At 42.8% G+C, this 12675-nt stretch overlaps 2 protein-coding genes across 2 annotated transcripts; one reads left to right on the forward strand and one right to left on the reverse strand.

The window, feature by feature from the left end:
* The first annotated feature begins 355 nt into the window (after window positions 1-355).
* Window positions 356-6253, forward strand: rab5b (RAB5B, member RAS oncogene family). Its single transcript, XM_008437643.3, has 6 exons — window positions 356-511; window positions 2794-3094; window positions 3183-3334; window positions 3445-3567; window positions 4273-4366; window positions 4483-6253. Exons 2-6 carry the CDS (start codon window positions 2929-2931, stop codon window positions 4596-4598), a joined length of 651 nt encoding a protein of 216 aa, XP_008435865.1. The 5' UTR covers window positions 356-511; window positions 2794-2928; the 3' UTR covers window positions 4599-6253.
* A 906-nt stretch (window positions 6254-7159) lies between these two features.
* Window positions 7160-12573, reverse strand: dbr1 (debranching RNA lariats 1). The gene is made up of 9 exons (XM_008437631.3): window positions 12405-12573; window positions 11390-11587; window positions 11183-11307; window positions 11029-11109; window positions 10867-10952; window positions 9687-9911; window positions 9511-9588; window positions 9289-9434; window positions 7160-8685 (listed from the first exon to the last, which is right to left on the reverse strand). The coding sequence occupies exons 2-9, from the start codon at window positions 11584-11586 to the stop codon at window positions 8007-8009; spliced, it is 1617 nt and encodes a 538-aa protein (XP_008435853.1). The 5' UTR covers window position 11587; window positions 12405-12573; the 3' UTR covers window positions 7160-8006.
* Between the last annotated feature and the right edge of the window lie 102 nt (window positions 12574-12675).

The raw sequence follows: 12675 nt of genomic DNA on the forward strand, positions 1-12675 counted from the left end.
AATGCAGGATTTCTACGTCGTTTTCCAGATTTTGCTAAAGATAACTAGAAAGCTTGACAGGAATGTTTGTATTTCAAATTCCGACTTTTAATTATTCCCCTGAACTTATCACCAGCCAATAAGTGCAAAGAGAACCATACGGGATTTCTTGGAAAATATTATTTCAATCCGCCATCTTTATTATTTTTAAACAAACCAACGCGTCTTTTCTATTAAAGACAGCCACTGCATTTACTTCTTGCTAAAGAATAACTAATTTCAGCTATATTTATTATAAACGCAGTGTGTTCTTGCTTGAATTATTCTATACGTTCTTAGTTTTTGCTTAATAGCTCAATAAACCGAGTAGATAACAGTTCTTGTTTTCATTTCCCTTCATGCCAGTTTGACAATGCGGCACTCACAGCGCATGCGCCAGATTACAGGAAGTGTTAACATTTTTCTTCTAGCAGCAGCTGATAGCCCCACTGTCAACAGAAAAGCCTGGGACACCTGCTGCCGCTCAAACACGGTAAATATCCTTTCGCTGGAACGTCAGTAAGAACACACCGTGTCGGTAGAAGGAGAAATAATCTCTGTTTCTAGTCCAGCGTCGAAATACGAAGGTCTGTAGACTGAGAGGTGTCTCGTCTGGACCCGGCGGTGTGTGTCGTTAGCTCACGCCGTGAGATAAGATAAGGTTCAGTGAGGAAGGAACCGTAGCGTCGTAACGATCTGCTCAGAGAATCAGAGAGCCGGAGTCATGGACTGATGGAGCCCCCCCACCAACACTCCCTCTCCTCATTGTGTCGGTAGACGCAGAGGCGCAGCATCAGAACCCGTGCTGAGACCTCCACCCTCCGTGGGTCTCATGGTTGATCGGATTCAGACCTCTGTTGTCTGACATGACATGTGAGAACATCGATCTGAAATTGTCTTATCTTCGCGCTGCGGATTTCTCACAGTCCTGCATTTTTAGCTCGTCTTAGGGTGCCTAGCAGGAGGGGGATGTTACTGTCACAGAGGACAGTCCTAGTAAAACATTATCTTTCACTTGAAAGATATGATCTAAAGAAAAGTTTTTATATAAACAGTAACTTAAGATATACAATCAATAACTACTTCAGTTATAAAATGGTGTATACATCAAAAATGACTTAAAAGTGTTTGACTTGTTAATTTAACACCTTCAAATTAGGCCTCTGTCTCCTTCTGAAACTCCGCCTTCAGGAAGTCATCACAACATGGCCGCTCTGTATACCTTTAACAACATTTTTACCAGCGCTGCACTAAGCAATAGCACGCATAATGAGCTCAGCAGATGCGCAGTTCCACCAGGTGTTTGCTAATTGATGCTGGCTAGTCTGAAGGAGTTAAGTGGGGAAGTTGTGGGTGAGGGTTTCTCTGAGTCGGAAGCTTGGAAACTGCAGCTCCACGGAGGGTCTGCGCCTCGAAGGCGGAGCTAGGTCCAACCAGGTGTGCTGCTGGTCCAACACCTGGAAATCAAATGGCTGAATTACCTCCTCCGTATGTAGACAATTTCTCCAGAGTCCTGGCAATGATCGAATTCTTTGATTCAGGGCGATTGCAGCAGAACCATGTCTAAAAGTTGCAGGACACCGACCGTCGAGGATTGGAGTTTTACACCTGTAGGCTACAGGGACCATTTTCAAATAGTAGAGTCCATGTTGCTGCAGCAATACGGAGGATTCAAAGGTCAGATATGTTCAGGAGGATAACTACCAGTCCCATCGAGTTCAGTCTGCGGTCAGAGTGTGTGCTAATCAGAGAAGCTCATGACAGGAAAACTAAAGGCTGCCTTGTTGTGGAACGGTACCTAGAGAATTGATTTGTCTCTCCAAAAGAGTCTAACAGCTCTACATAGGTTTGAGAAGTTATATTAGCCGAGCCTCTGCCTTTCTACGCAATTCTGCCCAATTCTCCTTTCCCTTCAGTGCTCTGAACAAAGCAAAGTGTAGAACAAGGGGTTGAATTTTACCAGTCTATGGTTGTATCTAACCAAACCATGGGACTTTTGGAACAGTGTTTTTTGCATAGGAAAGACCAAAGAGTCAGTGAGGAAGGAGCCGAAGCGTCGTAACCAAATGAAGGAAGGTGATGGCTGGCTGCCACGGGGACCCGGCCATCTTACAGTCACTGACTTGACCATGAACTGCTTCGCCAACTAAATTTACCGTGTCAAATATGAAGCCATTTGTGACGGCTCCACCCTGACCCAAACTTTTTTGATGAGAACAAATAGTGCAAACACAACAACAACCTGTCAATAACAAGGAAAAGAAACCCAGTGGCTGGACTTCTAAAGAAATAATCCTGCTGAAGGCGGTTCTAGAAGCTGTTGCATCAGGGACTCGGTTTTTCCTTGTGTGCCATAAGTTAAGGAGGGAGGTTAGCTAAAAAAAGATTTGTATTGACATAGCGTAGTGATTACATACATGTCTTTTATCGTCACAATGTTTCTAGTCACATTAGACAAAGGTTGTGTTTTCTCCCTGGGTCTTACAGTCATTCCCCCCCAATACTGACATTGTGTTTTATTAGCGTTTCTTCAGATTTCTTTGAAAAGCATTCCAACATGAGCTGTTGTGTTACTCTGACTCAGTTAAATATCTACAGGTTTCTTTCTGCTCGGAGTCAGTTTGGAGGTAGACTGTGCAAACTAAAACTTAGCACTGACCACATCTCTCCTCTAATTTAGACCAATTGATAGTAAAACCGGGGATTTTACTAAGTATGGAACCTGTTGTTGGAATTAACTTCACAAAAGTTAAAAGTTTTTCCTTTTGCACAAAGAAAAACACCAGAAGAGTACAAAGATCAAGCCAGCCCCAGTAACGAGTGTCTGCTTGGGAGGCCACTCGGGTCACTGTTAGAGCAGCATTCCAGGGAGGAGGCCCAGCCCCCCAGCCGTCTCCTGCACAGGTCGGTATGAGCTCCAGAGGGAGCGGCAGCCGATCCAACGGCTCGCTACCGCAGACCAAGATCTGCCAGTTCAAGCTGGTGCTGCTGGGGGACATGGCTGTGGGCAAGTCCAGCCTGGTGCTACGCTTCGTCAAGGGACAGTTCGACGAGTTCCAGGAGACGACTATAGGGGGTGAGACGCAGTGGTGCTGATCAGGTGAGCATTCCTTATTGGAATACGTCGATGCTAACTTGTCACTCTTTCGTCCTTGTTTCTCCAGCTGCCTTCTTGGCTCAGTCGGTGTGTTTAGACGACACCACAGTGAAGTTTGAGATCTGGGACACAGCAGGACAGGAGCGATACCACAGCCTGGCTCCCATGTACTACCGCGGAGCTCAGGCCGCCATCGTCGTCTTTGATATCACTAAACCGGTACATGAAGGCAAAGAGCACATTACTTATGAGCTAGTCTAAGTAGAATGGGTTTAATTATGCAGTCTTGTGCGAAGGTCATTATTTGACCTCTGATTATGTGTTTGCAGGAGACCTTTGAGAGAGCTAAGGCCTGGGTGAAGGAGCTGCAGAGGCAGGCCAGTCCAAACATTGTTATCGCTCTGGCCGGAAACAAGGCCGATCTTGCTGAGAAGAGACTGGTAGAATACGAGGTACTACTTGCTTTTTTTCTTATTTTAATCTCTTTATATCCACAGTTTAGGAAGAAATTGACAAAAGTTCTAAATCCTCTACACCAGTGGTCTCCAACTGCATTCCGTGAGGACCATAGTCATTTTATAGACGTGTCCTTTGTCCTGCACGCTTGATTTCAATGGCTAAACTGCCTCAACAGCATTCAGTCAAGCTCCACAGAGCTCTGTAATGAGCCAATGTTGAAGCCAGGTGTGCTGAAGCAGAGACGGATCTAAAAGTTGCAGGACCCTGGCCCCAGTTTGAGACAACTGCTTTACACCTTCTCTTTTGGGAGAGTAGGCACAGTCCATTGCTTGTCCTGCTACTTCCTGAGTCAGTGTGCAGAGTGGGGTTTTACATTGTCCTGTTGAATAATAGAAGGATATCCCTGGAAAGCATGGTCTTGAATTCAGTGTACAAAAGTTTAAGCCCGCACACAAGACCAAGACATTCAAATGTTTTAGCTGTGTCATGACTAAATGATGGAAAGCTTATGAGGTGTGGATATTTTTGAAGGGGGCATGAACTCTTCAAACCTCTGTGGATCACTACCTTATGGTAGAATGGTTGTATTGCCCCCCTGGTAAGGCCATTCAAAACAATGTCCAATTCGTTAAATCCCTCCAATGATAAGGACAAGACGACACTGTCACTGATCTGCTGTCCTTCTCTGTGTTGTGAAGGAAGCCCAGACATATGCTGAGGACACCGGTTTGCTGTTCATGGAGACGTCTGCCAAGACAGCCATGAATGTCAACGAGCTTTTCTTAGCTATTGGTGAGACACTTTGTATCAGATTCAACACATTTAGCTCTTTTGTAAATGAGTTAATAATCTGGGATATGCGTTGTACTTTACTAATCCGATTACAACTCTCATTTACTCTGCCATAGCAAAAAAGATGCCAAAAACAGACACGCAGAACCCAACACATGCAGCACGACATCGGGGAGTGAACCTCCAGGATCCAGACGCCCACTCCACCCGAGCCTGCTGCGGCGGGAACTAAAGCTCCTGAACCGCCCCGCTGTGTATTAACACCCCCCCTCCATCCATTCTCACCTCCACCACAGTCCTGAAACCACCACGTCGTGTTGCAGCAACATCCAGGGGTGAGCCTGATGTAGGGAAACCTGACGTCCGCTCCCCTCTGTGTGTTGCGCCCATCCTCCAGTCCAAGCAGGCAGAAACCCAAAGGAATGGGGGAAGACAGAAGAAGAATGATGCCAATTGAATTAAGGGCGGGCACTTGAGTTTGCCCACCAGACTCGGAGATTTTACTTTTGGAAATAACAGGCGAAGACCAAGATTGAGAAGTGCAAAACGAAAGAATGTGCAAGGCAGCGGCAAGCCTGTTGTAGTATTTAGCACTAATTGTGAAAATCCTGTTTCTCTCTGCCTTGCTTCAGTTTACCCACTTGTCCTGTTGCATAAACTGAACAGCACATTCTTGTGAGTGGACAGAAACCGTTGGAAAAGGGAGCTTTCATCTTCTTCTTCTTTGTGGAGCTTGCTTTGTCTCATTTTGAACTGATCAAAGTCTGCTGTGAATACTGCCTCATACCACCGTCCTGGAATGATCTGTAACCCTTCCGTCATGCTTGAAAAGATCCATATCACAATGTCTCAAGTGTGTCAGCCTGGTCAAATTTCTAGTGTGATGGTTTAGACTTCATTGCCTTCCGGCTGTAATATTCCAGCCTGTCCAAATCATGTCCTGTAGTCTAGGTAGAAACTTAAATTTACTACATGAGGCCAACGTGTTAGCGGACACAAAGCTAAACCTGTTTGTATTTTAGGTATTTAAGATGCAATGTTGAGAAACTCTCTGCAACGTAGTGCATGAGCAGTGATAAAGAAAGAGGGGAAACTTTACCACAACACTATGGCCTTGATGTGGAGGGGATGTTGGGCACTAAACACAATGAACAGCGGGGAAATCCAAAGGGTTCGGATTGGCATCACATACCAGGATCCTGCTGTGAGTAGATCTCTTAAACCGACTGAAGGGCTGCACTGAGTAATAGAGGTGATTCGATTGCAGATAATGCCATGGTGTCTGCTTCTGTGCATGTAAAAATTCTCGCCTCAGATCATCCTGGGGTTGTTTGTGTAGTTATGTGGAAGAAAGCAGAAAAGATCTGAAATGAAGTTCAAAATAACCCACGTTCCCCTGTGGGATCTTTTCTGCCCGTCTTATGGTAAGTGTCCCTTGTTTGTCTCTTGTCACGGTGATCTTAGATGGTTTTATGAATTAACTTATTTTCAGACAATGCTCTCGAAACGAGTTAGGTGTGCTTGTTAGCTGTCAAACCTGGCTGAAGAAAACAGGAAAAAAAATTGTTGGTAAAACACGAGAACAGAAGTGCCTACTCCCAGTTTTCTTTTTCCTTGGTGTGACTTTTTTTGTGTGGACAGGGCGCAGGAAAAGCACTTCCCTGACACTGGCTGGTATTTAAAACAACATGGCGCCTTGTCGTTAAGCTACACTGTAATGGCTCTTTGAATGGATGTAAAGAGATCTTGTCATAGACACTGTATGTCATATATTGTCCTTATTTTAATGAAAGTGTATGTTGACTTTAGCAGATCACACTTGTAAACCTGGAATGGATTGTTCAAAGGACTCTAATCAGTGTTATAAATCTATTTGATTTAAACCAACAGTGATGACCAGTGCAATATTTTCTCTTTACAATTTCTTGGAAAAACCTTTTCAAGTACCTTAAAGGCGTGAAAAATGTATTTATGCAATTTGGAGAAGAGTTCATGCAAAACGACTTACAAATGGGGATATAGCGGTGCAGTTAAGAAAGCTAACAATAAGCTACTTATTGACCGCAGGCAGGCAGGCAGGCTCTGTCAGGCCCTCCGACAGAAACTAATCTATAAAGGATACTGAATAGCAGAAGGTGAAGTCTAATAGAAAGATGGACATTGAACTCGAGCTTTAATGTGTAATCTCAATGAATCGCTAGTATACTAGCAGTAGCTATCTTTAGCAATCACGTCAATATTAGCATGTTAGTTAAAGCAATAATTAATACTATTAGTTACTTGCTAGCAGCCAGCTACTAGCTAATAAATTAGTGGAAACTGTTGTGCTTTATCTATCTGTATATTAGCTTGCAATAGATTACTATACGAATTGAGCATTACCTAGCAATATAATTTTAGCATGTTAACTAATATTAGCTAATGCCTTTCCATCCAAATATTAGCAATGTGAAGTAAGGCTGAGATATGCAACACCAATTTTTGGAGTGTATAAAAAAGCTTAGAAGATTTGTTTTGACGCATATGGGAATTATCTTAGTTTTTTTATTCGATTTAAAACTATTACCTATATTCAGGAACCGGTAGCATCTTTTTTTCTCCTGAAATTGTGTCCAGGTGTAGAAAACAACTCCTGACATTAGCCCGTTTCCCACCAACACATCTCTCGGTTACAAGAACTTTTCCAATAGTATCGGCTACACATGGAACGGTATGAAGCCCCAAAAAGGACATTGCAGGAAAAAACACACAAAAAAACATGAGTACCAGATACAATTTCGTGCTTACCAGATCTTGTGCACTTGAGAAAGTTTATTTTTTCCTTCAATGTCATTTTAGCGGCTCTGCAACATGTCACCCACAGCTTTTTAGAACCAAACTGGACCTCCGTATCAGCCTGGAAAAAGCTTAATCACCCTTTTTAACTGGTAACTCCTGTAAAGAAAAATAAAATCAAGAATCTAACTGAAAGTCGATTTCATCTAAGGTTTTAAAAATGGTAAGAGCTACTATAATTACCAGAATTTATATATGTCCTGAATGAGCCGAACACTAAGCTTTAATGGCTGTTTCCCTTTTTTATTTCAAGTACAAAAAAAAAAATCAGGTTTCAAATTTACATAATGCATCATTCAGTGTTCAGTAGTTTTTCTTCTAGCATGAAACTGATGCAATTTTACTTAAAAGAGCTGAGTCTTGTTGGAAGTCAGCAAAATTATCCAAAACTAATTAGAAAGTTGGAGCATCTGCTGAAAAAAAAGAAATACACAATTCTGCTTGCAGACCACTAGGAAAAAATGCGCTCAGTACTTTTGTTAGGACAGTGAGAAATTTATTTGCAAGTTCCTAATTAAAATTAATATTTTGCTGAAATATAAAAAAAAATCAATATGGCTGAGGGTTCAGCCGTACTAAATTGAAAATACTGTTTCTAATAACCACAGTTGACTTTTTTGTTTTGTTTTGTTTTAGTGGTAGATTTTTCTAAAAAGAAAAAACATTTTCAGCTTCCTTAATTGCCATTAAATTAGAATTTCCTATGACCAAAAATAACAAATTCAAATCCTGTTTTCTAAAATGATCTGGCTTTGTTTAAAACACATAAAATGACATCTTGATAAAGAAGTCCGTTTCCTGCGTTCTAACCCTCACACTCGTCATCGTCCGTGGTCTGATAAATGACCTGGTTCCTGCGTTTGATTCTCGGAGTCGTGTTCCCGCCTCCCGCTTCGCCGCCGCTGCTCCGCTTCAGGATGCGAGCGGCGGCCTCCTCGTCACCGCACCGTCCTTCCTGTTCGCCCTCTGGAGCTCTGGGGGTGGAGTGGGACGGGGGTGGCAGGTCCATCAGGACGGAGGGGGAGACGGTAGATTTGGGCTCTGGCAGGACCATCCGACCGGGAGTGTGGGTATCTGAGGGCAGGTCCGCCTTTGCTCCTTCCTCCTCCTCCTCTTCTTCCCACTCGTCTTCGATGGTGATCTCATCAGGGTTAAAAGAACTGGACAACCCTGACGTATCCGTCGGATACTCGCTGGGTTCATCCAGACTCTCATCCTCGTCCTCGCCCCCCCCGGTGGCGCTCTGGGAACTGCCTGCATCGTCGCCACTCTGCCCGACCTTACAGTAGACGTCTGTGAGGCCCAGCTTGGCGCAGAGCTCTGTCGTTTGTGGGTTGGTGTTGTAGCTCGGGGGGGCGTGTGGCTGGGGGTGGCCGGGGTCGTACGGCGGGACGGTACGGCTGAAGTTTTCTGGAATGGCGAGTTCCCCGCTGAGATCCTCCACCACCTGCATCATGTCCGCCTCCGAAGCTCTGAAGTCCCACCTGACGGTTACAGACAACCCACAGCAGCGTCAGGGGAAACCACTGAAATCACAAATTCTGTTGCCAGAGAGCATTGAACAGCACAGTGTGCATGGCGCTAGCTGAAAATATAACAAACGTCGCAATTTTGGCCCTCAATTAAACCGAGTCTACCGGACTGCTAGCTATGAAAACACACGAAGGCTGTCTACAGCTCCAAATCCAGCGTGTTCTGCAACAAACTGAAAGCTAAAACAGAGCCGCTCTGCCTTCCTGTTACATGTAAGACATGACAGAGAAAACACAGTTTCCTTTCTATCAGTGTCTTACATCTTTGACTTTTAGACACTGACAATGACTAACATGGAGTCTTCTTTCCTCAGTAGCAGCTTTCACACTGAAGAGTGTTTTTGTTGGTGTGATCCCTAAAGCATTATTGGATTTTTGAGGTTCTAATCAGTCAGTCGAGCTGAAAATGCTGCAATGTAACTCAACAGACAGTTTCTCTGCAAATGTCAAAGTTATTTGTTCATTAAAAACAAAAAGAATTTAAGCATACTGTATACCGAGATTCATTTAGACTGTGTGTATATCGTGTCATTTTTCTTGGGAACCTTTGCGTACCGTTCGTGCAGGCCGTTATTCTCTGGGGGGTTCCAGCGCTGTGGAGTGGTCACCTGTAAACTGTTGGTGGCTTTCAGAACAGCAAACCACTCAGGGTCATATTCCAGACCCTCAGATGAACTCGATCTGTCTGGAATATCAACAATCTGAAAGATACAGAGATGTAATGTGAATATACATGTATGACATAGCGTAGTATCTGTGAAGAAGACTTCCTCTGACCTGCAAAAACTCTCTGTAGGGGAGACATTTATCCAGAGACAGGAACTTGGTGACACGTGGGGCTGCGTTACCCTTAGGCTGCGAAGAGGAGAACCAAGTTTGTTTGGTTGTTTTTTTTGTACGTGAACTAGCATTTAACCAAATCATGTTCTACCTGGAGGGAGTGAGACACTTACTGGATGCTGCATGACAGCAGCAAACTTTACATGGAGATGTGCAGAGAACCAGTAGCTGGGCTGCAGATGGGCCAGCAGCTCCTCAGCAGCCGGACTTCCCAGTGTGTTGGTCTCTACTTCTGACCGCAGGAACTTCTTCTTCCGCAAGAGATCCTCCGTGTTTCCATAGTGGTAAATTCTTCGAGGCCAGTCGTGGCTCATGAAAATGTCTATGGGCATCTGGATCTTTTTTTTTTTTTTTGAAACAGTAATTTACCAGTAAGACACAAAAATACCCACCAAAAAAAACAAAATATTCAATTCATATGTAAGCCTGTCACAATAAGCAAGGAACCAGTCAATCACATGATGAATTAATATAAGCTGAGACCTCATAATCCATTTTATTTATGGTTTTAGTTTTCTGTGTTTTATTTTTATTTCTGCTCTATTTATTGTTTTTGGTTGTCGTGTTTTACTTTGGATATTTAAAAAATCTTCCAGTTCCAGAGTTCATTTCAAATTTGAAGTGGCAGTATTATGTGTCTTCCAGGCACATAGTGCCATTTTATACTGCACGTAAGTAACTATGTTAACTTGAGTTATTAAAATTAAGTTTATATGAAATATGACTTAAAAAGAAATATGATTACCTTATTTAACACCTTGAAATTGGGCCTCTGTCTCTTTAAAAACTCCTTGCTAATTGCTGTTGGCTAGTCTACAGGAGCTGTATGTGGGAAGAGAGACCGAGACTGCGGCGGCAGCGTGTCGGTTGGTCTGTGTTACCCAGAAAGCAGTTGGGCACAATATTGCAACACCAACACTGAGTGGAAAGAACGACTGGGGCAGCCTACTATATAAAGCACTCGGGGACCATTTCTTTACAAATGTGGATGTGTAATAATAGAGTACAAATCGGCAACCCAAACTGAAGCGTCTATTCTATGCATCTTATAATGCGATGTGCCTTATATATATAAAAAGTTTTAAAATAGGCCATTCATTGAAGGTGCGCCTTACAGTGCGGAAAATACGGTATGCCGTCATCGATACGTTACTTGAAAATGGTCTCAAAACAACAATATTATCGTTTATCGCAATAACTTCTGGGACAATTTGTCAACCAGCAAACTGTGTTATTGTGACAGGCCTGTTCATATCTGAAGGTTTTGCAGCTGAATATTAGATCCTGATGTACCTGTTTCAGTTTAAACACCTCCATATTCCTGATGTGGTACACACTCCGGAGCGTTTCGGGATTATACGGAGGGAATTCGTGGTGACCTTAAGGGAAACACGCTGTGTCAGTGGGAAAAAAACGTATCGAAATATTTAAAAAAATATATATAAATGAACAGACCCTTTCTGTAGTCGTGTGATTTGTAGATTCCAGACAGGCCACCGATCCTGATCCCTTTATAGCGGACAACACCAGCGTAACCTGGAGACATAAAACCCAAGTTAATATTAGTTAATGCATCCGACGCCCAGGTCTACAACCTTCTGCTGCTTACCCAGGTAATAAATGTTTGGAGCCACCCAGCCTCCGTACGGCAGCTCCTGCAGGTGGTTGGAAGCCTCATGGTTCCCGCCGATGAAGATGGTGAGAACTGGAGCCTTCTTCTCTCCAGAGTAATACCTGCAACAGTCCCATCACGTCTAAGCAATGCCTGCTCCACCACCACCATCATTATCATCGCCAACCAAACCAAACCACTGACTTGTAAAATGTCTGCATAGTCCGGTACTTGGCAGGCACCGCCATGCACTTCAAGTCTCCCTCATTCCGCACCGCCTGGAAGTCTCCACAGCAGAGCAGCAGATCCACTTTGATCGACTCCTTCTTCTCCAGATACTCGATGGTCTCATAGATCTTGTCCAGCTCGCCATGGCAACAGCCTTCTACTGCGATCTTCATGCTGCGGGGAACAGGTGAGCTGCAGATTACCAGACAAACTTACATTCACGCTGTGAGGTTTACTGAGAGGACATTGACTACTACAAATATTTGGAATTTGACTTCTGTCAAAATTTTATTTTTGGTTATGTGAATGTAAACTGAGAATGTGCAAGATGAGTTCTAATTTTTATTTTTACACCAAAATTAGCTAACTATTGCGAAAAGGAAACCCAAAATGTTTGACACAAGTCAGTCATACCGTTTATAAGGCAATGCAAGCAAATATTGAGGAAATGCATGTAGACTTCTGACTTTGAAGACATTATTAAATACATCTGTGCCATTTTCTTTCTCTCATTATTGTAACATTCAGAAAATAGAAATGATTTTAACTAAAACAAGAGAAGTTTGGTTTGATTTAACTTGATTTAAAAGGCGGATGGTTTCAACTTTTACACTACTCAATAAATCATTGTAATTGTTTCATTGTATGACGTCACAAGCTTAGAAGAAGCTTAAGCATTCTAAGTTTTTTATTAGTTTTTGATATTTACGACCTACAAGTTAAATTGTACATAATATATTCAAAGCAAGGTGACTTAAAATGAACGTGAATATGAAAGTATTTTCCTGACTTGGTGCTGCTATTTGTCAAACGGATGGCTTTGGCAATGCCTAATTTATTAAAAAATATATTTCCATTCTGGCAGCCAGATTACTAGTAGTAGCTCAACTTCTACAGCAACAAACCAAACACAGCACGCCTTAGCTAGCAATACCTTTTGAGACGAAACAACGCAACGACAGGAGCAGAAGTATAGCAATTCAGTACATACGTGAATCAAGTTTTAGCTGAGGAGGTTACTGGTCTCCAGGGATTGTCCATAGAGGTTCTAATTTTCTTCAAAACACATGATTTTGTTACTAATCCACAGTTGAAAGCGACAGAACGAATTTTCCCACCTTGCTTTTACCACTCAACGCGCATGCGCAGTACTCTTTGAGCATGTTTTTAAACTCAGAAGCAGATTCATCATGAATGTGTTGATAATTTTTTTTATTGTTGTTTAAGATTTGTGTTTCTAAATATAATATATCATGAAAATA

Source organism: Poecilia reticulata, chromosome 2 (assembly GCF_904066995.2).
Source record: "Poecilia reticulata chromosome 2, P_reticulata-male-v2, whole genome shotgun sequence".
NCBI classification, from domain to species: domain Eukaryota; kingdom Metazoa; phylum Chordata; class Actinopteri; order Cyprinodontiformes; family Poeciliidae; genus Poecilia; species Poecilia reticulata.